The following is a 21864-nucleotide window of genomic DNA, read 5'->3' as shown; positions in this document are numbered from 1 at the left end:
GTTGTGGGTTTAATCCCTGGTCAGGGCGCATACAGAAAGTAGCCATCGAGTGCACTGAGAGTGGAACTGTTGTGGGCGGGGGGGAGAGGGGGGGAAGGGGGTCCACGGCCCCAGGTGTCTGACCAGTGGGGTCAGACCACACGTGGGATCAGCAGCCTTGGTTCTTGGGTTCTCGGTAGGAAGGAATTCAGAGCCAAGACCCAAACTGTAAGGGAGCATTTGTTTGGTCAGTCAAAGAAATGGGCTGAGGAAAGGTGTTATGAGGGTAAAGGAAGGGCCCTTGGAGCTGGGGAGGGGAAGGGAGGAAGGGAAGGGGAAGGCGCAGGCTCCCGGGAGGGGAGCACACCTGGAGGGGAGCACGTGGAGTCCTCCAGCTGCGGGGTGTTAACGTGGAGATGTTGGGGGCGGGCCCAGAAGATCGCAATGGACTCCAGCTTTCCAGGCGTGTCCGTTCAGGGTTGTGGCTCTGCTGATTGACTGGTCGGCACCGGGCAGCGGGTCATCATTCCATGCGGCTGGTCCGACCTCAGCCGGGGCTGAAATACAACTGAGGCCTGGAGGTCATCTCTAGCTCGACCAGCAGTGACCCTGGGGACAAGGTCCCACCCCACCATGTCCTTTGCTGGGCCCCTGGGGCTTCCCCCATCAGTGACCTGCTCCTGGCCCATCTTCCTTGCTGTGCTCACGTCTGTCTAACTGCCTGTTACAGACTAACAGATCAGTATTTCTCTCGCTCTCATCAAATATTTTTACTTTTCATAAAAAAAGTATTAAATAACTATGGAACAAGAGAAGATCACCAGGTCACCAGTAAGTACATGAAATTGTGTTCAACTTCCTTTCCCATCCAGGAAATGCAGAGCAAACCTCCACGTCCCTAGATTAAGATGACCAGATGTCCCGCTTTTGGAGGGACAGTCCCGATTTTTAACTATTTGTCCTGCGTCCCAGGGCTCCCATGTGGTCTACATCAGGGTCAGGGTCCCATTTCAGTGAAAGCAGTTAGTCCCTGGGCCAGGCACTGGGTGCTGGGGTTGGGCTGGGGATCTGTGTCCACTGGAAAGAGGGAACATAACAGGAAACGCTGCCAGGACCACATGTCTGGACTCCGCACCAGTCCCCTAAGGGCTCTCCCATCTTCCCCAGTCTCCGCTTCTGTGGACCCCGGGCCAGTGGCAGCAGGAGGCCCCTCCTGCTTCTGGCGTCTGCCCTCCATACACCGGTGGGAGGGGGGTCAGGAGAAGGAATTGGAAAGTTCCTGTCGGGAGAGGGAGGAGAGCCACGGGGGACGGAGTGTGCGGAGGGAGGCGGGATGTGGGAGTCACAGAGATAAGAGGAAGCTGTGCAGACACGGGCAGTGCCAGGCAGGCCTCTGGACACGGGCGAGCAGCAGGGCCGCTGCCTGAGTGGCAGGTGGCACAAGGGGGCAGGGAAGTGGACATCACTCAGGACTCGGGCTAAGGAGCAACACCAAGTCAGAGGAACCTGAGACGGGAGGGAGGGAGAATGAGGAGGGGACGGGCAGGCAGAGGTGCCACAGGCGTGGCCTGGGGAGGGGTCCCAGGTTTCACACAAAACTTCCTGTTTGGCTCCGGATTCCTTTTTGTTTTCTTGTTCTTGCTGATCCTCTCCTGAGAACATGTTCCCATTGATTTTTAGAAAGAGTGGGGCAGGGAGAGACAAACATCGATGTGAGAAAGACATCCATTGTTGCATCCCATGCGCGCCTGGACCAGGGCCGGGGATGGACCTTCAAGGGAGGTATCTGCCCTTGACCAGTATCGAACCCAGAACCCTTCAGTCTGCAGGCCGACACTCTACCCACTGAGCCAAACCAGCTAAGGCCATACTTTCTCTTAAACATATGTAATTTCAGAAAGGGAGAGAAAGGAGAGGGATAGATATAGAAACATGGAGAATACTGGACCAGCTGCCTCCTGCACACCCTCTACTGAGGATGGATGCCACAACCCAGGCATAGGGAACTGAACTCAACCTCCCCGTTCATAGGTTGACACATAACTGAGTCACAGAACCCCGCCAAGCTGGCTCTGCTTTTTTTTTTTTTTAATATATTTTATTGACTTTGTACAGAGAGGAAGGGAAAGAGATAGAGAGTTAGAAACATCGATGAGAGAGCGTCATCGATCAGCTGCCTCTTGCACATCCCCTACTGGGGATATGCCGGCAACCAAGGTACATGCCCTTGACCGGAATCGAACCCGGGACCCTTCAGTCCCCAAGCCAACGCTCTATCCATTGAGCCAAACTGGTTTCGGCTGGCTCTGCTTTTTTAACTTGTTTTTTTATATATATATATTTTATTGATTTTTACACAGGAGTTGAGAGGGATAGAGAGTTAGAAATGTTGATGAGAGAGATACATTGACCAGCTGCCTCTTGCACACCCCCCAACTGGGGATGTGCCCCCAACCAAGGTACGTGCCCTTGACCGGAATCGAACCCGGGACCTTTCAGTCCGCAGGCCGACGCTCTGTCTACTAAGCTAAACCGGTTTCGGCTTAACTTGTTTTTATGTAGAGGCTGCACATAGTAGGTCTTGTCCCTTGTTTTTAGTAACTATTTAGGCTGCGTTTGGGCCTTATCATTTGTTACAGGAAGCACATCATTCTTTTTGCTGAATCACCCACACTGTAGGTTTGACAGGTCGTGTTTTTGTGTCAAGTAATTGTCCCTCGTCTTCTATGAGCCCATTAGTTGATCGTGATTCAACATGGAAAGTGTTTTGTGGGCAGTGTTCTGCGTGGCCTGCTACAGCGCCATGGAGCTGTTCCACACGGACTGCTAAGGATACGAATCCGGTGATGGCCCTTTCCCATCAAACGGCCGCCTGAAGATTCATTCCCCTTTAATTACCGTTTTCTAACCCTGTCATTTCATCAGGGCCCCTTCGTCTGTTAGTCCAACTCCTTTAAATCCACCTAACAACTCTGCAACTCCCTTTCTGGACCCTCGTCCCTCCAAGGGGTCCATCCTTCGCTCTACCGCAGTGTTTTGTTCCCACAATAATCCTCTGCTTTCTCACCACCTTCAACGCCCATAAACCTTAAAGTCAGGCTTCGCTTCTGTTCTGCAGTGACATCATCCTGTTGTCTTTCCAGTCTAACGTCTAGCTCCACCCAAAACTGTCACCAGTAACAAGCTCCCCACTTCTCACGCCCCACCCCTGCCTCTGGCACCGCTATTTTCCAGTGAAGAGCTCCCGTCCACTGGGTTGTCACTCTGAATGAGTCTTTTATCCCCAGTAATATGGGCCCTGGCCGGTGTGCATACAAGAAGCAAATGATCGCCGTTTCCCTCTCACATCAATATTTCTCTCTTCCTCTCCCTCTCTAATCAACCAAAAAATTAAAAGTAGCTGATGTGGTCAGTGGCCAGAGCATATAGCTGCCCATGGATCTATTCCCAGTCAAGGGCATGCACCTGGGTTTCAGGTTGGCTACCGGGTCCAGGTGGGGGCAAGTACAGGAGGCAATTATTCCTCACATCTATGGTCTCTCTCTCCCCCTCCGCCCCACTCTAGAAACCGGTGGAAAAAATATCCCCAGTGAGGAGTAACAACATAAAATATGAACTAAAAAAAGGGGGGTCTGGAAAATGGTCATTGACACGATGTTACATGTCAATTTTATCTCAATAAAGTTGGGGGGAAGTAAACGTGATCATTTATCTCTAACAGTATGAAATGAAAACCTACCTTGTCCAATATCAATACAGTTATGCCAGATCTATTTATATTTCTTATATTTATTTATTTTAATATATTTTATTGATTTTGTACAGAGAGGAAGGGAGAGAGATAGAGTTAGAAACATCGATGAGAGTCATCGATCAGCTGCCTCTTGCACGCCCCCTACTGGGGATATGCCTGCAACCAAGGTACATGCCCTTGACGGGAATCGAACCCAGGACCTTTCAGTCCCCAAGTTGACGCTCTCTCCATTGAGCCAAACCGGTTTCGGCAGATCTATTTACATTTTTAACTGGTATTAGAGATGATGAACAGGGGCAGAAAAACATCAATTGCTTCCCACACCTGCCCTGACCGGTTATCAAACTTGCCACCTTTTGGTCTACAAGACCTGTGGTCAGCAAACTGCGGCTCTCAGAGCCACATGTGGCTCTTTGGCCCCTTGAGTGTGGCTCTTCCACAAAATACCACGGCCTGAGCGAGTCTATTTGGAAGATGTGGTGTTAGAAGTTTTTAAAAAACATGGCTCTCAAAAGAAATTTCAATCGCTGTCCTGTTGACGTTTGGCTCTGTGGACTCATGAGTTTGCCGACCACTGGTCTAGACCACATGTGTCAAACACAAGGCCCGAGGGCCAAATCCGTCCCGCCAGGCCTTGCAATGTGGCCCGCACCGCGCTGTCATCATTGCACTCCGCTGCGTTTCCATCACAATGACAGTTTATGACTGTTCAGTAAACCATTCGGCCCGCGATTTAGGCTGGATTTTAGATTTTGGCCCCTTCTCTGATTGAGTTCGACACCCCTAGTCTAGACCAACACTCCAACCAACTGAGCCACAGCGGTCAGGGCACTGTTTGTATGATCCATTTTCCCCCCCTTCCTTTTATTTCCAACTTATTTGTGTCCCAATATTTCAAGGGCAACTCTTTGACCCAAAGAATGTTCCCACTATTAGGGGTGTCGAACTCAATCAGAGAAGGGGCCAAAATCTAAAATCCAGCCTAAATCGCGGGCCGAATGGTTTACTGAACAGTCATAAACTGTCATTGTGATGGAAACGCAGCGGAGTGCAGTGATGACAGCGCGGTGCGGGCCACATTGCAAGGCCTGGCGGGACGGATTTGGCCCGCGGGCCTTGTGTTTGACACATGTGCACTACATGGATGGATCTAGAGGGTGTTATTGCTAAGTAAAGTCAGACAGAGAAAGACAAACACCACAAGATCTCGCTTATATATGCGGACCCTGGAAAGCCAAAATAACCAAATGGGCAAAAACAGACACAGACGAAGAGAACAAACCGAACATGGCCAGATGGGAGCGTGACAGGGGGCCGCTGGGTAACAAGGGTGGAGGGGTGAGGGGTACAGACTGGTACTACAGAGCAGTCACAGGATTCATGTACCACACAGGCACGCAGTCCGTATTCTAATAAATATTACAGTGTCAGGGGGAGCACTTCACACATTACACAAACATCTCACCGCGGTGCTGACTATCTGACACGAACAGAGGACTGAATGCCAACTGTAATTGAGAAAAAAACATTTTTTTAATGAAAAATTACCCAAAAAAAGTGTGCACTGTGGACACCACAGAGTTGAAACAGGACTTTTCTTCCCCTGGGGCAATCTGCTCTCTCTGGAAGTTCATTTCCTCTTCCGGTTGCTGGGATGGGCTCCCTGTCTGCCCGTTGTGGTGAGAGCGCATCCCTGCGCCCCGCACCCTGTGCGCTCTGCGCGCATCTCCGCCTCTCCACCGGGACACGGAACCGGGGCCCCGGGGCGCCCCCTCATCCCCGGGAGAGGCCCGGGGCCCCCCTCATCCCCGGGGAGGCAGGGCCCGGGGACAGGAGACGCTCGGGGCCGGAGTCCGGGTCCCTAGAGCCGGGTCTGCGCGGGGGCGGCCTCCGCGCTGTGCCGGATCCCGTAGCCGAAGTAGATGGCGGCGCCTGGGGGACACGGCGGTGAGCGGGGACCCCGGAGATGGCTGGGGGGGAGAGGGGAGCTGGGGGAGGGAGGATCTGGGGTTCAGTCTCCCCCCCTTCCCTCCCCCGGAGGCCACGTACCCATCGCCATCCAGACGCCGAACTGGGCCCAGGTGTGGGCGGGCATCTGCAGCATCAGGTACAGGTTCACGAAGATGCTGGCGAGGGGCAGCGCGGGCAGCGCGGGCACCTGGGGCGAAGGTCACCCCTGAGGGCCCGGAGGGAGACCCCGTCCCTGGGGGGGCGGGAGGAGCCCAGTCCCGTCAGGCCACGCCCTCCACACCTGGTAGATGAGGTCTCCCAGCGCATGCCTCTGAGTGGAGTGTGGGTTGGGGTGGTCCATTCATTTTATTCTATTCTATTCTATTCTATTCTATTCTATTCTATTCTATTCTATTCTATTCTATTCTATTCTATTCTATTCTATTTTTAATTTTATTTTATAGTCGTGTGTTTGAAGAGGATTTTATTTCATAAACAACTTCTGGTTGTTATTTGTTTCATACATTACAAAATCATGTCACTGCTGTTCAGGTTCTTAGCTTAATCATTAAAGCCTGTTTCATTTATAATGTATCTTAAGAATCTTAAGGACCATGGGTACCAATCTTATTGTTTTTTAAATTTCTCTATTGATTAAGGTATCCCATATTTGTCCTCAACCCCCCATTCCCATCCCCCAATCCCCCTCCCTACCCTACACTCATGCCCCCACCCCCCTATTGTCCTCGACGCCTGCTTAGGCTCCTAGGTGTGCACACAAGTCCTTTGGTTGATCTCTCCCTCTCACCCCCACCCTCCCTCTGAGGTCTAGCCGTCTGACCCCTGGCTCCTGGTCTCTGGTCTGTTCCTGTCCATCCCTCCATGTTGTTCCGGTCCCTTCATGCCAGCCCTCCCCCTGCCTCCCCGCCCAGCGAGGCGGGCAGACCCCCCCCCCCGGGGTCACAGGTCACCCACCTTGAAGCGCAGAGCAGCGGGGTTCTGGGGCTGCCTCCAGAGGACGGCCGTGAGCCCCACCACCAGCAGCAGCAGCAGCCCCGTCACGGCGGCGGCCAGGGGGTCCCCGGAGGCCAGGCGGCGGGGCCACTGGGCCAGGGCCAGGCTCAGGGCGGTCAGCAGCACGGCTGCCAGGGCGGGCGGACGGGCGGGGGGAGAGCAGGTCAAGTTCAGAGGCCAAAGGTATCGAGGGCTCGGGTCACATCCCACCTCAAACCGCCCACATCCACCTGGGCCTTCCTGCCCGGCCTGGGTAGCTCAGTGGTGAGAACGCCGGCCCTGCACCTCAGGGTCACGGGTTCGATTCAGGGACATGCACCCGGGTGGCAGGTTCGACCCCTCGTGCGGGAGGCATCGGGTCTGTATGTCTCCCTCACGTCAGTGTTTCTCTCCCACCCCCACCCCCAGGTCCACTCTCTCCAAACATCAATGGGATGCCCTGACCGGTGTGGCTCAATGGATAGAGCGTCGGCCTGCGGACTGAAGGGTCCCGGGTTCGATTCCTGTCAAGGGCATGTACGTTGGTTGTGGGCACATCCCCAGTCTGGGGTGTGCAGGAGGCAGCTGATGGATGTTTCTTTCTTATTGATGTTTCTAACTCTCTATCCTTTTCCCTTCCTCCCTGTAAAAATTCAATAAAAATATATTTTTTTATTTTTTAAACATATATTTTATTGATTTTTTTTTCAGAGACGAAGGGAGAAGGATGGAGAGTCAGAAACATCGATGAGAGAGAGTCATCGATCAGCTGCCTCCTGCACACCCTCTACTGGGGATGTGCCCGCAAACCCAGGCACATGCCCTTGGCCGGAATCAAACCCGGGACCCTTAGTCTGCAGGCTGACGCTCTATCCACTGAGCCAAACCGGTCAGGGCAATAAAAATACATTTTAAAAAATAAAGTAAAGACCCATGGGATGACATCAGGAACAAAGCGATGGGCCCTCATCTGTCCAGGCACCCGCGCCCCCTCCTCCGGCCCCTCCGGCCCCCCCCCCCCCCCCCCTCCGCTCACCCAGCACCAAGGCGCAGCCGTAGACGGCGCGGCCGGACCGCGGGGTGGGCACGGCGCTCCCGGGGCTCCACAGGCCTCGCAGGGCGCCCGCCGCGCCCGCCTCCGGCTCCGGGCCCCGGGGGCCGGCGTCCGGCCCGCGCTGCACCTCCGTCATCTCCTCCCCCGGCTTCTCCTTCTCGCCCGGGTGCTGGTCCGGCTGGTACCTGGTGAGACAGGCCTGCCGCCTTCACACGTCCCCCCACCTCCCCGTCACACGGCCCTTCCCGCCCGCGTGGGCAGCACCCGAGGAGGCCGCTCGGAGGCAAGAGGGGAGCAGCTCCCCCATCAGGGCCCCGGGTTCGAGCCCTGGCGGGGGGCTCCGCCGGGCGAGCATCCTCCAGGGCAGCTGAGACCCCCGGTGCCGTGTGTGGTCAGGGCGCGGGCCCAGCTGGGGGGCCGTCCCCAGTCGGGGTGCCTATGGGAGGCAACCACGATGTCTGTCTGTCTCCGTCTGTCTCTTCCTCAGGAGCCCAAGCCCGGGTGGCTCACGTGGTTGAGCGCGGATGACCCAAGAACCAGGAGGTCCCGGTTCGATCCCCAGTCAGGGCACACGCCCAGACAGTGGGCTTGGTGCCCAGTGGGGGGCGTGCAGGAGGCAGCCGATCAGAGATTCTCAGGACAGTTGTTTCTGCCTCTGCCTCTCCTCCCTTCCTCTCTGAAATCTATAAAAACAGATAAAAACAAACCTCGCGGGGCCTCACCTGAGAACCAGCACGGAGAAGGCCACCAGGGAGTAGGCTAGCAGAGTCCCGATCGACATGAGGTCCACCAGGTTGCTGAGCTCGAAGAGGAAGGCCATGAGGGCTGCACGGAGGGGGCAGACACGGGCGGGGTGGGAAGGGAGCGGGTGAGGACCCACTGGGGACATCCCAGCGGAGGGAGTTGGATGGGAACAGGGATAGGTTTGGGGTTTGGCTTACTCACCTGCAAAAATCCCAGACACTACGGTGGCCACGATGGGGGTGTGAGTGCGGGGGTGGATCCGGGCCAGTGCCCGGAACAGGAGTCCGTCCTCCGCCATGGCCAGGATCACCCGCGGCATGGGGAACATGGCGCCCAGGAGGCTGGCGGAGGGAGGAGAGACGTGTGTGGCGATCACAGGCAGGCAGGCCTGGGCTGCCCGTCTGGCCCACATGCTGTCATTCATCCTCACCTGAGGGTATTTTTCCATTGAGTGTTAGTGGGAGTGGAAGGGAAGGAGAGAGACCGAGAGAGACACATCAACATGAGAGAGACACATCGATGGATCGCCTCCCACCCTTGCCCTGAACAAGTCTGGGAATCGAACCTGCAACCGAGGCACATGCCCTTGACCGGAACGGAACCCGGGAGCCTGAGTCCACAGGCCGACGCCCTAGCCACTGAGCCACGAAGGCCGAGCAGTGCTTGGCAAACTGCGGCTCACGAGCCACATGCGGCTCTTTGGCCCCTTGAGCTTTTAGCAGAGGCCGGCTTAGGAGTCCCCTAGTCCTACCTAATAAAAGAGTAATATGCAGATTGACCATCACTCCAACACACAAGATGGCTGCCCCCATGTGGTCAAAGATCCTGCCCCCATGTGCATACAAGATGGCCACCACAAGATGGCCAGCAGGGGAGGGCAGTTGAGAGGCACCAGGCTTGCAAGGGAGGGCAGTTGGAGGCGATCAAGCCTGCAGGGGAGGGCAGTTAGAGACAATCAACCCTGCAGGGGAGGGCAGTTAGGGGTGACCAGGTCAGCAGAGGAGGGAAGTTGGGGGCAAACAGGCTGGCAGGGGAGCAGTTGGACATCAATCAGGCTGGCATGGGAGTGGTTAGGGGGTGATCAGGCTGGCAGGCAGGCGAGCAGTTGGGAGCCAGCAGTCCTGGATTGTGAGAGGTATGTCTGCCTGTTTAGACACTATCCCACCAGGCAGTTGGACATCCCTTGAGGGGTCCCAGACTGGAGAGGGTGCAGGCTGGGCTGAGGAACACCCTCCCCTTTCCCCCTCCATGCGCGAATTTCGTGCACTGGGCCTCTAAGTTAATAACAATGTACCTACCTGAATAGTTTAAGTTTAAAACAATTGGCTTTCAAAAGAAATGTCAATCACTGCACTGTTGGTATGTGGCTCTGCTGACTAATGAGTTTGCCAACCCCGGGCTTGGGTATCTGCATGGTTCCCGTTGTGTCCGGTGTGTCTCCCTCGGTCCCTCCCCCTGGGCGGGACGGCTGGGGACAGGGAGCAGAGGGGGGGGGGGAGCGGGGAGGGGGCAGCAGCCGGCACTGACCTGGACGAGAGGGCGCAGAGGGTGCCGGCGGCCACCACGTAGCGGGCCCAGGGCCAGCCCACGTGCAGGAAGGCGTCAGGCAGGGGGCTGTGGGGGCTGAGCTGGTAGTAGGGCACCATGAGGGTGAGGGCGGCCGACACCCCGCAGTACGCCAGGAAGCAGATGGAGAGCGAGGCCACGGTGCCCAGCGGGATGGCCCGCTGCGGGTCCCGCACTTCTTCCCCTGCGAGTGGGAGGGCGAGGGTCAGGGACACAGGCCGGGGGGGGGCACAGAACCCTCTTCCTGGGGAACTCCCCGAAGCCGGGCCCCCCCCACCAGCCCTGTGCCCCCCTCCACCAGCCCCGTGCCCCCCTCACCAGCCCCGTGCCCCCCCACCAGCCCCGTGCCCCCTCCACCAGCCCCGTGCCCCCTCCACCAGCCCCGTGCCCCCTCCACCAGCCCTGTGCCCCCCTCCACCAGCCCTGTGCCCCCCCCACCAGCCCCGTGCCCCCTCCACCAGCCCTGTGCCCCCCTCCACCAGCCCTGAGCCCCCCCCACCAGCCCCCCACACCCCCGGCAGCCGGACCCGGTACCTGCGGTGGCGATGCAGTCAAAACCCACGAAGGCGTAGAAGCAGGTGGCTGCCCCGCGGAGAACCCCCTGGAAGCCAAAAGGCACGAAGCCCCCGGCGCCCAGCGGGCCCAGGCTGTGGGGAGAGGAGGCAGGGGAGGAGGAGGGTGAGCAGCTGAGCCATCTCCCCGGGACCGCAGCCCTGGTCCACCCCCCACCCCACCCCCAGCCCATCCGCCCGCACCTGCCTCCCACCGCACTCCCAGCTCTGCACTCCCAGCTCCGCACTCCACACACGTCTGCGGCCAAGAGTGCCCTCCCCCCGGCCGGTGTGGCTCAGTGGTTGAGCATTGACCTACCAACCTAGAGGTCAAGGTTCAATTCCCTGTCGAGGGCACAGGCCCGGATTATGGGGCTCACTGGATCCCCAGTGTGGGGCGTGCAGGAGGCAGCCGATTATTGATTCTCTCTCATCATGGATGTTTCCCTCTCCCTCTCCCTTCCTTTCTGCAATCATCAATTTAAAAATATATTTAATAAAAAAAAAATGGCCAAAACAGGTGTGGCTCAGTGGATAGAGCGTCGGCCTGAGGACTGAAGGGTCCCGGGTTCGATTCCGGTCAAGAGCATGTGCCTTGATTGCGGGCACATCCCCGGGAGGGGGAGTGCAGGAGGCGGCTGGTCGGTGTTTCTCTCTCATCGATGTTTCTGGCTCTCTCTCCCTCTCCCTTCCTCTCTGTAAAAGAACAATAAAATGTATTAAAAATAAAGAGCCTCCGGACCTATCGGTGCCATTGGCCTCGGACTGGGCCAGCGCGTAGTCCTGCCCCGTGAGCTGCCAGTGGTGCAGGCGCCCCGTGAGGAAGCCGGACAGGATGACGAAGCTGAGCACCAGGAGGTTCACGCCCGTGAATATCTTGGTCACCAGGGCCGACTCACGGGCTCCCAGGACCAGCACACCTGTGAGAAGATGGAATGGAAATTTAGACAGCAGGCCAAGAGTGATCCCCAGGGGCGGGGCGGGGGCTGCTGAAGGGTGCAGGTTTCCCCGGGAGGCAATGAAGATGTGCTGACCAGTGTGGCTCAGTGGATAGGGCGTCGGCCTGCAGACTGAAGGGTCCCAGGTTCGATTCCGGTCAAGGGCATGTACCTTGGTTGCGGGCACATCCCCAGTAGGGGGTGTGCAGGAGGCAGCTGATCCGTGATTCTCATCATTGATGTCTCTCTCTCTCTCTCTCTCTCTCTCTGAAATCAATAAGAATATATTTTAAAAATAAAAGGTCTAGCCGAAATGAGTCTGGCTCAGTGGATAGAGCATCAACCTGAGGACTGAAAGGTCCCAGGTTCAATTCTGGTCAAGGGCATGTACCTGGGTTGCGGGCACATCCCCGGTAGAGGGTGTGCAGGAGGCAGCTGGTCAATGTTTCTCTCTCATGTTTCCAGCTCTCTATCCCTCTGCCTTCCTCTCTGTAAAAAATTCAATAATATATATATATATATATATATATATATATATATATATATTTTAATAAATTAAAAAAAATAAAAATAAAAGGTCCAGCTTAAAATGAGTTCCGAGGGTGGGAACAATGTCTACATCCTGCCTTCCTGTTTCTCCCACGGGAAATTCCCTTTTCTGGACTCACATCCCCCACCCCATCCCCCCAGCCAAGCCTCCCCCCGCCCCAGCCGCTCCCCCCACAGTGCCCCACCCCATCCCGCCCCCCCCCCCCCGCCGCTCCCCCCCACAGTGCCCCACCCCAGCCCACCCCCGGCCGCCTCACCCGTGAGCAGCAGCACCAGGCCCAGCGCGAAGAAGTCCAGGGAGCTGGCCAGGAGGGGCAGGCGCAGGGGCACGCTCTCCTGCAGCGCCCGCGACATGTGCTGCCCGGTCAGGCTGTCGATGGTGGCGCTCAAGGCCCGGGCCACACTGGCGCTCCCTGCGGCCGGAGGAGGCAGGTTCACCCCCAGGGACCCGCCCCCTGCCGGGCGCCAGGGCACAGGTTTTGGGGGAAACAGATAGACAAGAGCCACCTCACAGAGTTTCACTTCTGGCCGAAACCGGTTTGGCTCAGTGGATAGAACGTCGGCTTAGGGACTGAAAGGTCCCGGGTTCGATTCCGGTCAAGGGCATGTATAATACGTTGGTTCGGGCACATCCCCAGTAGGGAGTGTGCAAGAGGCAGCTGATCGATGACTCTCTCTCATTGATGTTTCTAACTATCTATCTCTCTCCCTTCCTCTCTGTACAAAATCAATAAAATATATTAGATTAAAAAAAAAAAAGTTTCACTTCTCCTTTTCCCCTCCTTTTTTTAATATATATTTTATTGATTTTTTACAGAGAGGAAGAGAGCGGGATAGAGAGCCAGAAACATCGATGAGAGAGAAGCATCCATCAGCTGCCTCCTTCCTATGGGGGAAGGAGCCTGCACCTGAGGGACATCCCCTCGGCCAGAATCAAACCCGGGACCCTTCAGTCCTCAAGCCGAAGCTCTAGCCACGGAGCCAAACTGGCCAGTGGTCGGCAAACTCACTGGTCAACAGAGCCAAAGATCAACAGGACAATGATTGGAATTTCTCTGGAGAGCCACATTTCTTAAACTTCTAACGCCACTTCTTCCAAATAGACTGGCCCAGGCCGTGGTATTTTGAGGAAGAGCCACACTCAAGGGGCCAAAGAGCCGCATGTGGCTCGCGAGCCGCAGTTTGCTGACTATGGCTAGTAGGGCAACACTGGGGGTTTTTTCCTCCCTGTTACCCACCGCCCCTCACAAGCTGGACCCCGAAGTGTTCAAGAATGAGGGTGAATGCAGAAACCGGTCTGGCTCAGTGGGTAGAGCGTCGGTCTGCGGACTGAAAGGTCCCGGGTTCGATTCCGGGCAAGGGCATGGACCTTGGTTGCGGGCACATCCCCAATAGGGAGTGTGCAGGAGGCAGCTGATCGATGTTTCTCTCTCATTGATGTTTCTAACTCTCTATCTCTCCCTTCCTCTCTGTAAAAAAATCAATAAAATATATTAAAAAGGAGAAGAAGAAGAAGGAGGAGGAGGAGGAGGAGGAAGAGGAGAAAGAGGACGACGACGACGAAGAAGAAGAAGAAGAAGAAGAAGACGACGACGAAAGAGGACGCAGACCCCAGCCCCCCTCCCGCGGTCCCCCCGGCAGCCCCGCTCTCACCGATGACGTAGGAGAGGATGAGGTTCCAGCCGGTGACGAAGGCGCACAGCTCCCCCACGGTGACGTAGCTGTAGAGGTAGGCGGACCCCGAGCAGGGCACCCGCGCCCCGAACTCGGCGTAGCACAGCCCCGACAGCACGGAGGTCACGGCGGCCACCAGGAAGCACAGCACGATGGCCGGGCCCGCCTGGTCCCGGGCCACCTCCCCGGCCAGGACGTACACGCCCGCCCCCAGGGTGCTGCCCACCCCCAGGGCCACCAGGTCCAGGGTGCTCAGGCACCGGGCCAGGCCGCCTCCGGAGCCCTCCTTCCACTCCAGGGGCCGCCTGCGCACCAGCTTCTGGCCAAACCGGGCGAGGGCTTCGCACCGCATCTTGGGTGGAGCAGAGTCAGAGGCGGGAATCTACAGGGAAAGCCAGTCAGGAAGCCGTCAGGCCGGCCGTGTGGCTCAGTGGTCAGGGGCACCTACCTTGCTTGCAGGCTCAATCCCTGGCCTGGGAGGCGACCAATCAATGTATCTCTCTCACAGGCTGTTCCTCTCTCTCTCTCTCTCTTCCTCCCTCCTTCTCCTCCCTTCCACTTTTCCCCTACAAATCAATGGGAGAAAATATCCTTTGGTGAGAATTTGAATAAAATAAAATAACAATGTCCCCAGCCCTTCCGGCAATGTGGCTAGGCGGTCAGAGCCTGCGGACCCACGGGGCTCCGGCCCGGGTTCGATTCCTGGTCCAGGGCACCTACCTTGCTTGCAGGTTCAATCCCTGGCCCAGGAGGCGACCAATCAATGTGTCTCGCTCCCAGGCTGTTTCTCTCTCTCTCTCACCTTCCACGTTTCCCTTCAAATCAATGGAAGAAAATATCCTTCGGTGAGAACTTAAGTACAACGAAATGAGAATGTCCCCCAGCCCGGCCGGCCTGGCTCAGCTGGTGAGGCGCCTCAGCCGCCCGAGGCCGCACAGACCTCGCTCTGTCCTCCCTCCGCTGCCCAACAGGGAAATCTCTGTCATCATGTCCTCGCTGTCCTCGCCTGCGCGATAAGGGAGCTCACGGGCCACCGGTTTCTCTGCCTGAAACCTGATAGCTTTCTGTTTTTTTGTGTGTTTTTTTATTGTTTTTTCAGATCTGATCTTAATTTTTTTATATATCTATATTTTATTGATTTTTTTTTACAGAGAGGAAGGGAAAGGGACAGAAAGTCAGAAACATTGATCAGCCGCCCCCTGCACACCCTCTACTGGGGATGTGCCCGCAACCAGAGAACATGCCCTTGACCGGAGTCGAACCCGGGTCCCCTGAGTCCAAAGGCCGACGCTTTATCCACTGAGCCAAACCAGTTTCGGCTGATCTTAATTTTTTTAAAAATTGTTTTTATTGATTTTAGAGGGCAAAGGAGAGGGATAGAGAGAGAGAGAAACATCCATGATGAGCCGGGACCGGTTTGGCTCAGCGGATAGAGCAGTCAGCCTGCGGACTGAAAGGTCCCAGGTTCGATTCCGGTCAAGGGCATGTACCTTGGTTGCGGGCACATCCCCAGTAGGGGGTGAGCAGGAGGCAGCTGGTCGATGATTCTCTCTCATTGATGTTTCTAACACTCTATCCCTCTCTCTTCCTCTCTGTGAAATATCAATAAAATATATTAAAAAAAAAAGAAACATCAATGATGAGAGAATCATTGATCAGCTGCCTCCTGCACACCCCCTACTGGGGATCGAGCAGGCAACCCAGGAATGTGCCCTTGACCAGAATCGAACCCAGGACCCTGTCCACAGGCCCAAGCTCTATCCACTGAGGCAAAATGGCTAGGGCTGAGCTTTACTTCTATTTACCTATTTATTTTGTTAATCCTGACCCAAGGATATGTGTTCCCGTTGATTTTTTAGAGAGAGTGAAAGGGAGGGGGAGAGTCAGAAAAACATCGCTGTGAACCCTAGCTGGTTTGGCTCAGTGGATAGAGCATGGGCCTGCAGACGGAAGGGTCCCAGGTCTGATTCCTGTCAAGGGCACAGGCCCGGGTTTCCGGGCTCGATCTCCAGTAGGGGGCGTGCAGGCAGCGGCTGATCAATGATTCTCTCTCATCGTTGTTTCTCTCTCTCTCTCTCCCTTCCTCTCTGAAATCAACAAAAGTATATTAAAAATTTTAAAAAAACAAACATCGAAGTGAGAGAGACACATGGATGGGCGGCCTCCTGCACGGTCGCACCCTGACGGGGGCCAGGGATGGAGCCTGCAGCCGAGGCTCCATGCCCTTCACTGGGGATCGGACCCGGGACCCTCCTTCATCCACAGGCTGATGCTCCCACCAGGGAGGCAGACCAGCGAGGGCGTTTCTGTTTCTGTTTTCCAAGTGAAACGGACTTGGAATTTGGAGCCCTGGTGAAAAAGTGATGGGCTTGGCAGGGACCGAATCCAGCCCCGCCCACAGGAAGCACCACCCAGAACGGCCTCCCAGGGGCCTGCAGGGAGGAGAAAGGGAAAGAGGGAGGGAAGGAGGAAGTGGGGCAGGGAGGGCTCCTCTTCATTCCAGAGGAGAAAAGACAGGGCTGTGTCCCGCCCCTGGGGCGGGGGATGTCTCCTGGCCACCCCTCCCTGAAGGAACAGCCACAATCAAAGCCTTGAGGGAAAGGGTTTCAGCCCTGACGGAAGGGTCCCGGGTTCGATTCCAGCCCAGGTTGTGCCCTCAATCCTCAGAGGGGGACTTGCCGAAGGGCAGCCCACGCACCATGATCCTCTCTCATCATGGATAGAACATGACATATAGACCTAACCAGTTTGGCTCAGTGGATAGAGCGTCGGCCTGTGGGCTGAAGGGTCCCAGGTTCCATTCTGGTCAAGGGTATGTGCCTTGGTTTCGGGCACATTCCCAGTCGGGGTGTGTGTGTGTGTGTGTGTGTGTGTGCAGAGACAGCTAATCAATGTTTCTCTCTCATCGATGTTTCTAACTCTCCCTTCCTCTCTATAAAAAATTTATTAAAATCTATTTTTTTTAATTAAAATAATAATTAGTAAATAGTGCTAGCCGGTCGCTCAGCGGTTGCAGGCGTCTTCAAACTACGGCCCGCGGGCCACATGCGGCCCGCAGAGGAGTCTGATCCGGCCCGCCAGGTTTTTTGGGCAGTGAGCGCAGCCGAGGGGTTACAGTAGGAATTAGTAGTTCATATAGTCCGGCCCTCCAGCTCTCTGAGGGACCGTGATCTGGCCCCCACTTTAAAAAGTTTGAGGACCCCTGGCTCAGAGCGTCCCCTCATCACATGGACTGAAGGGCCCCGGGTTTGATTCCGGCCCAGAACACCTACCTCGGATGCAGGCTCATCCCAAGCCCCTGTCTAGGCACAGGCGGGAGGCAACCCATGTATCTAAGACCAATCTTTCTTTTCTCACTCCACCTCTCTCTAAAAATCTGTCGGGGGAACGATATCCTCAAGCGGGGATTTCCTAACAGAAATAAAAATCAAAAACCAGCCGAAACCGGTTGGGCTCCGTGGCTAGAGCGGCGGACTGCAGACGGAAAGGTCCCAGGTTCGATACCGTGGTGGCGGTGGTGGGCACATGCCCAGTAGGGGGTGTGCAAGAGGCAGCTGATCGATGATTCTCGCTCATCGATGTTTCTAACTCTCTATCCCTCTCTCTTCCTCTCTGTGAAAAATCAATAACATGTTATTTTTTTAAAATCATCAAAACCCCAAAAACACCAGCCTCCCCCACCTCCACCCCCTCCCCTCCTCTAACACACACAGCTCCCAGCTCCGGCTTTCCTCTGGAAAATGGGTCTATCCCAGCCTTGGAATGAATGGAGCCGGGCTGAGCATCCATCCCGCCACAGGCCGATCGCCCAGGCCCCAGGATGTCTCTGAGCCCTCACGCCCTGTCTCCTCCCGAGGAGGGCCAGGCCCCCGGACTTACCCCCCCGGACTGCAGGCTGTGGGACCGCACTCCTGGCCGCAGTCTGTGAGTTAGAGGAAGTCCGGTGAGGAAGGGCTGATACAATCTCTCCACGTGGAGCTGGACACACCCAGGCCCACCTCCCCCACCGGGTGGGCTGGGCTGGGCAGGGCTGGGTGGCCCAGCCTGCAGTGACGCTCCAGGAAGGAGGCTGCTGTGCTTGCCCTGAGGCACCGCTTGAAGGCGCTCCTTGTATTGAAGGAAAATACCCGTGACCCAACAACCACATGAAAACGCCCGGAATTTCCTGCCATTGCACACTCAGGCTCCCAAGCCCAGACACTCTGTCCTCCCCAAACACTGAATCCCGCCCTGACCGGATAGAGCATAGGCCTGCGGACTGAAGGGTCCCGGGTTCGATTCCAGTCAAGGGCATGTACCTTGGTTGTGGGCACATCCCCAGTGGCAGGTATGCAGGAGGCAGCTGATCGATGTTTCTCTTTCATGGATGTTTCTAACTGAAGGCGATCAGATTTTAACCTTGGTAAAGCGGGACACCAATGGGGGTGGGGAGGAGTTCTTGATTAAACATTTGGTCTATATTTTGGAGCAACAAAAATTTTCATAGAATGCAAAAATAGTATTGTAATATATTTTTTTAAAAATTTCAATGTAAGTACAATTGACAAATATTAATTAAAAAATTATGTATAGTCTTATTTTATTCTTTGGCATATTTCTCATTTGAGTGAATTCTAACAACTGATCAACAATGCGAACGTTGATAAGCAGTTCTCGATAATCAGTTCTCCACAATTATTTGTTACTATTAAAGTTGGACATTATAAAATTAACAAAAATAATATAAAACTCATATCCTGGCTAAACAGCCACACGGTCACCGAAAACCATATATTCCCTTTCCGTTCTCCCGCTGTTCCCTAGCTTGTCTTGCATTCTCGCCAAAATTCAGGACTTTTTTCTATATATTTTATTGATTTTGTACAGAGAGGAAGGGAGAGAGATAGAGAGTTAGAAACATCGATGAGAGAGAGTCATCGATCAGCTGCCTCTTGCACACCTCCTACTGGGGATGTGCCCGCAACCAAGGTACATGCCCTTGACCAGAATCGAACCTGGGTCCCTTCAGTCCCCAAGCCGACGCTCTATCCATTGAGCCAAACCAGTTTCGACCAGGACTTTTTTAAAATGCCGTGGGACGTGGGACAAACTGTTAAAAATCGGGACTGTCCCGCCAAAAGCGGGACGTCTGGTCACCTTATACTTCAGGGAAGTGGGAGCAGAGTTCGACCGGTGTGGCTCAGTGGTTGAGTGCCAACCTATGAACCAAGAGGTGGCAGTTTGATGCCCGGTCAGGGCACATGCCCAGCTTGTGGGCTCCATTCCCAGTAGGGGGCGTGCAGGAGGCAGCCGATCCATGATTCTCATCATTGATGCTTCTATCTCTCTCCCTTTCTCCCTCTTCTTTCCTCTCTGAAATCAATAAAATAAAAAACAAATAAAAGTAGAAGTAGGGTTTGCCCTGGATATATGTATGTATGATATTTATTCTTTTAACCCAAATAGGTTGGAATTTTTTTAAAGAAAACTGCGGGTCAGAAAAAAATATCATATATCCAGGGCCGGGGGGGAGGAGGAGGGGAGTAGAAGTGGGAGCATACAATATTTGGCTTATTTCCCCTCAGCATAATGTGTGTGTGTGTGTGTGTGTGTGTGTGTGTGTAATCCTCACCCCAGGATATTTTTCCACTGTTTTTTTAGAGAGCATGGAAGGGAGGGAGAGAGAGAAAAACATATATGGGAGAGAAATGCATCAACTGGTTGCCTCAGGGATAAAGTCTGCAACTGAGGTACGTGCCCTTGACCGGAATCGAACCCAAAATCATTCAGTCTGCCAGCCGACACTCTTTCTACTGAGCCAAACTGGCTAGAGCAGAATCTCCTTCCTTGTTTGTTTTTTTTTTTTTAAAATATATTTTATTGATTTTAGAGAGGAAGGGAGAGGGAGAGACAGGGATAAAAACATCAATGACGACAGAGAATATTCATTGGCTGCTTCCTGCATGTGCCCCTTGACTGGAATCGAACCTGCAGGCTGATGCTCCATCCACTGAGCCAAACCAGCCGGGACCCTTTTTTTATTTTTATTTTTTAAATTAAATTGGCAAACACCAACGACAAAGTAAGAATCTATCTATCTATCATCTATCAGAGACCCGTTGCATGAAGATTCCTGTACTAGGCCTTCCTTCCCCTGGCTGCGGGCACCGGTTTACCTCCAGCACCTGGGACCCAGGCCTTCACTTGGCCACCGCCTTCCATCTGCACTCCAGCGGGGGTTTCAGTCTTTGCTCCAGCTGGAGCATCGCTCCTGCAGCTCCCTCTGCCCCCTTCAGAGCAGTCATGCCACCCTGCCCAGCCCAGCCACTATGCACCTGCATGCATGCTGCCCAGAGGCCTGGAGCCACTGGGGATGGGGCCTCCATCTTTGTCAGATTAATTTGCATACTCACTCCTGATTGGCTGGTGGGCATTGTGAAGTGACAGAAATTTGCATATTTCTCTTTTATTAGTGTAGATGTATTTCTATTGATTTCTTTTTCTTTTTTTTTGTTTTTATTTTTTAATATTTTATTGATTTTTTACAGAGAGGAAGGGAGAGGGATAGGAGTTAGAAACATTGATGAGAGAGAATCATCGATCAGCTGCCTCTTGCACACCCCCCACTGGGGATGTGCCCGCAACCAAGGTACATGCCCTTGACCGGAATCGAACCCGGGACCCTTCAGTCCGCAGACCGTCGCTCTATCCACTGAGCCAAACCGGTTTTGGCGTTTTTCTTTTTCTTATTTTTGGGGGGGAGGGGAGGCTGGAACAGAACTTTTCTGTCAGGCTCTGCAGGGCTCCTCTACGGCATTCAATAATATTGGTAATTAAATGGCGATGCTCATCCCCGATCGATCGGAATGTACAACAGCGGTCCCACTGTGCCACGAAGGAAGGTCCCGTGAGGGACCAGGAGGAGGGGCTGGAGGAGCAGCAGGCTGAGTCGGGGCTGGGGCGTCTGGGGCCGCACAGGGTCAGGGGCTGGGGGGCCGGGCGCCCAGGGGGCCGCGGGGCCGCTGTGTCCGGAGCAGCGTCGGGAGCGGGGACGCGGGGCAGCTGGTCCCCGGCCCTGAGGGGGCCTCGGCCCCTCCTGGAGCTTCGGGAGCTCAGGGCTCACCCCGGGCCGGAGCCCGCCGCCCTCCCCCTGGGCCAGGGGGGCGCCCCCTGGGGGAGAAGGCCCGGGACCCCGCCGCCCGCCCCCTGGGCCTGGGGGCGCCCCCTGGGGGAGAGGGCCCGGGACCCCGCCGCCCGCCCCCTGGGCCTGGGGGGCGCCCCCTGGGGGAGAGGGCCCTGCCCGGCGGGGTGGGCGCTGCGCTGCGCTGCGCTGCGCTGCGGAGGAGCCGCCGCCAGGGGCGTGCTTGTCCGGCTGGGGCTCCAGGCGTCCCAGCGCCGCCTCGCGGGCGGGTTTGGAGCATTTCTATTGACCTCAGTCTGCAGGCCAACGCCTTATCCGCTGAGCCAAACCGGTCCCTATTCCTATTGACCTCAAAGAGGAAAGTAGCCTTAACCGTGTGGCTCAGCGGATAGAGCATCAGCCTGCGGACTGAAGGGTCCCGGGTTCGATTCCGGTCAGCGGCATGGACCAAGGGCGGGCACATCCCCGGTAGGGGGCGTGCAGGAGGCAGCTGGTCGATGATTCTCTCATCGATGCTTCCAGCTCTCTATCCCTCTCCCTTCCTCCCTGTAACAAAATCAATTATATACATATATAATTTTTTAAAATAAATTTTAAAAAAATAATAATAAATAAAAGGTCCAGCTCAAAATGAGTTCTGAGGGTGGGAACAATGTCTACATTGTTCTCTGCTTCTCCCACGGGAAATCCCCTTTTCTGGCCTCACATCCCCCCCCCATCCCCCCAGACAAGCCTCCCCCGCCCCATCCCACCCGCCCGGCTCCACCCACAATGCCCCACCCCATCCCACCCCCCCCACAATGCCCCATCCCAGCCCACCCCCCCTACAATGCCCCATCCCCATCCCATCCCCCCAGCCTCTCCCCCACAATGCCCCACCCCATCCCACCCCCCCACCCCCCCACAATGCCCCACCCCATCCCACCCCCCCACCCCCCCACAATGCCCCACCCCATCCCATCCCCCCAGCCTCTCCCCCACAATGCCCCACC

At 55.5% G+C, this 21864-nt stretch overlaps 1 protein-coding gene across 1 annotated transcript; it reads right to left on the bottom strand.

Moving 5' to 3' along the window:
* Window positions 1-5556: 5556 nt before the first annotated feature.
* On the bottom strand, window positions 5557-14104 carry LOC118710277 (cationic amino acid transporter 3-like). The gene is made up of 11 exons (XM_036422733.2): window positions 13732-14104; window positions 12336-12491; window positions 11334-11511; window positions 10575-10687; window positions 10002-10224; window positions 8676-8815; window positions 8453-8555; window positions 7713-7915; window positions 6659-6825; window positions 5783-5891; window positions 5557-5665 (listed from the first exon to the last, which is right to left on the bottom strand). The coding sequence occupies exons 1-11, from the start codon at window positions 14102-14104 to the stop codon at window positions 5595-5597; spliced, it is 1836 nt and encodes a 611-aa protein (XP_036278626.1). The 3' UTR covers window positions 5557-5594.
* Window positions 14105-21864: the final 7760 nt, after the last annotated feature.

This window comes from Pipistrellus kuhlii, unplaced genomic scaffold (assembly GCF_014108245.1).
Source record: "Pipistrellus kuhlii isolate mPipKuh1 unplaced genomic scaffold, mPipKuh1.p scaffold_m20_p_71, whole genome shotgun sequence".
Classification (NCBI taxonomy): Eukaryota; Metazoa; Chordata; class Mammalia; order Chiroptera; family Vespertilionidae; genus Pipistrellus; species Pipistrellus kuhlii.
Note: the sequence above shows the minus strand (reverse complement) of the source record. Positions and strands in the feature narration are given on the sequence as shown.

Bases quoted from the DNA above. Each gene is read 5' to 3' on its own strand.
- LOC118710277 (XM_036422733.2), bottom strand. From the start codon at position 14,104: ATGCGGTGCGAAGCCCTCGCCCGGTTTGGCCAGAAGCTGGTGCGCAGG. The intron at 12,492-13,731 runs GTGAGAGCGGGG...CTCCGGCCGCAG, and splicing joins CATCCTCTCCTACGTCATCG to GGAGCGCCAGTGTGGCCCGG. The intron at 8,556-8,675 runs GTGAGTAAGCCA...CCCTCCGTGCAG, and splicing joins AGTGTCTGGGATTTTTGCAG to CCCTCATGGCCTTCCTCTTC.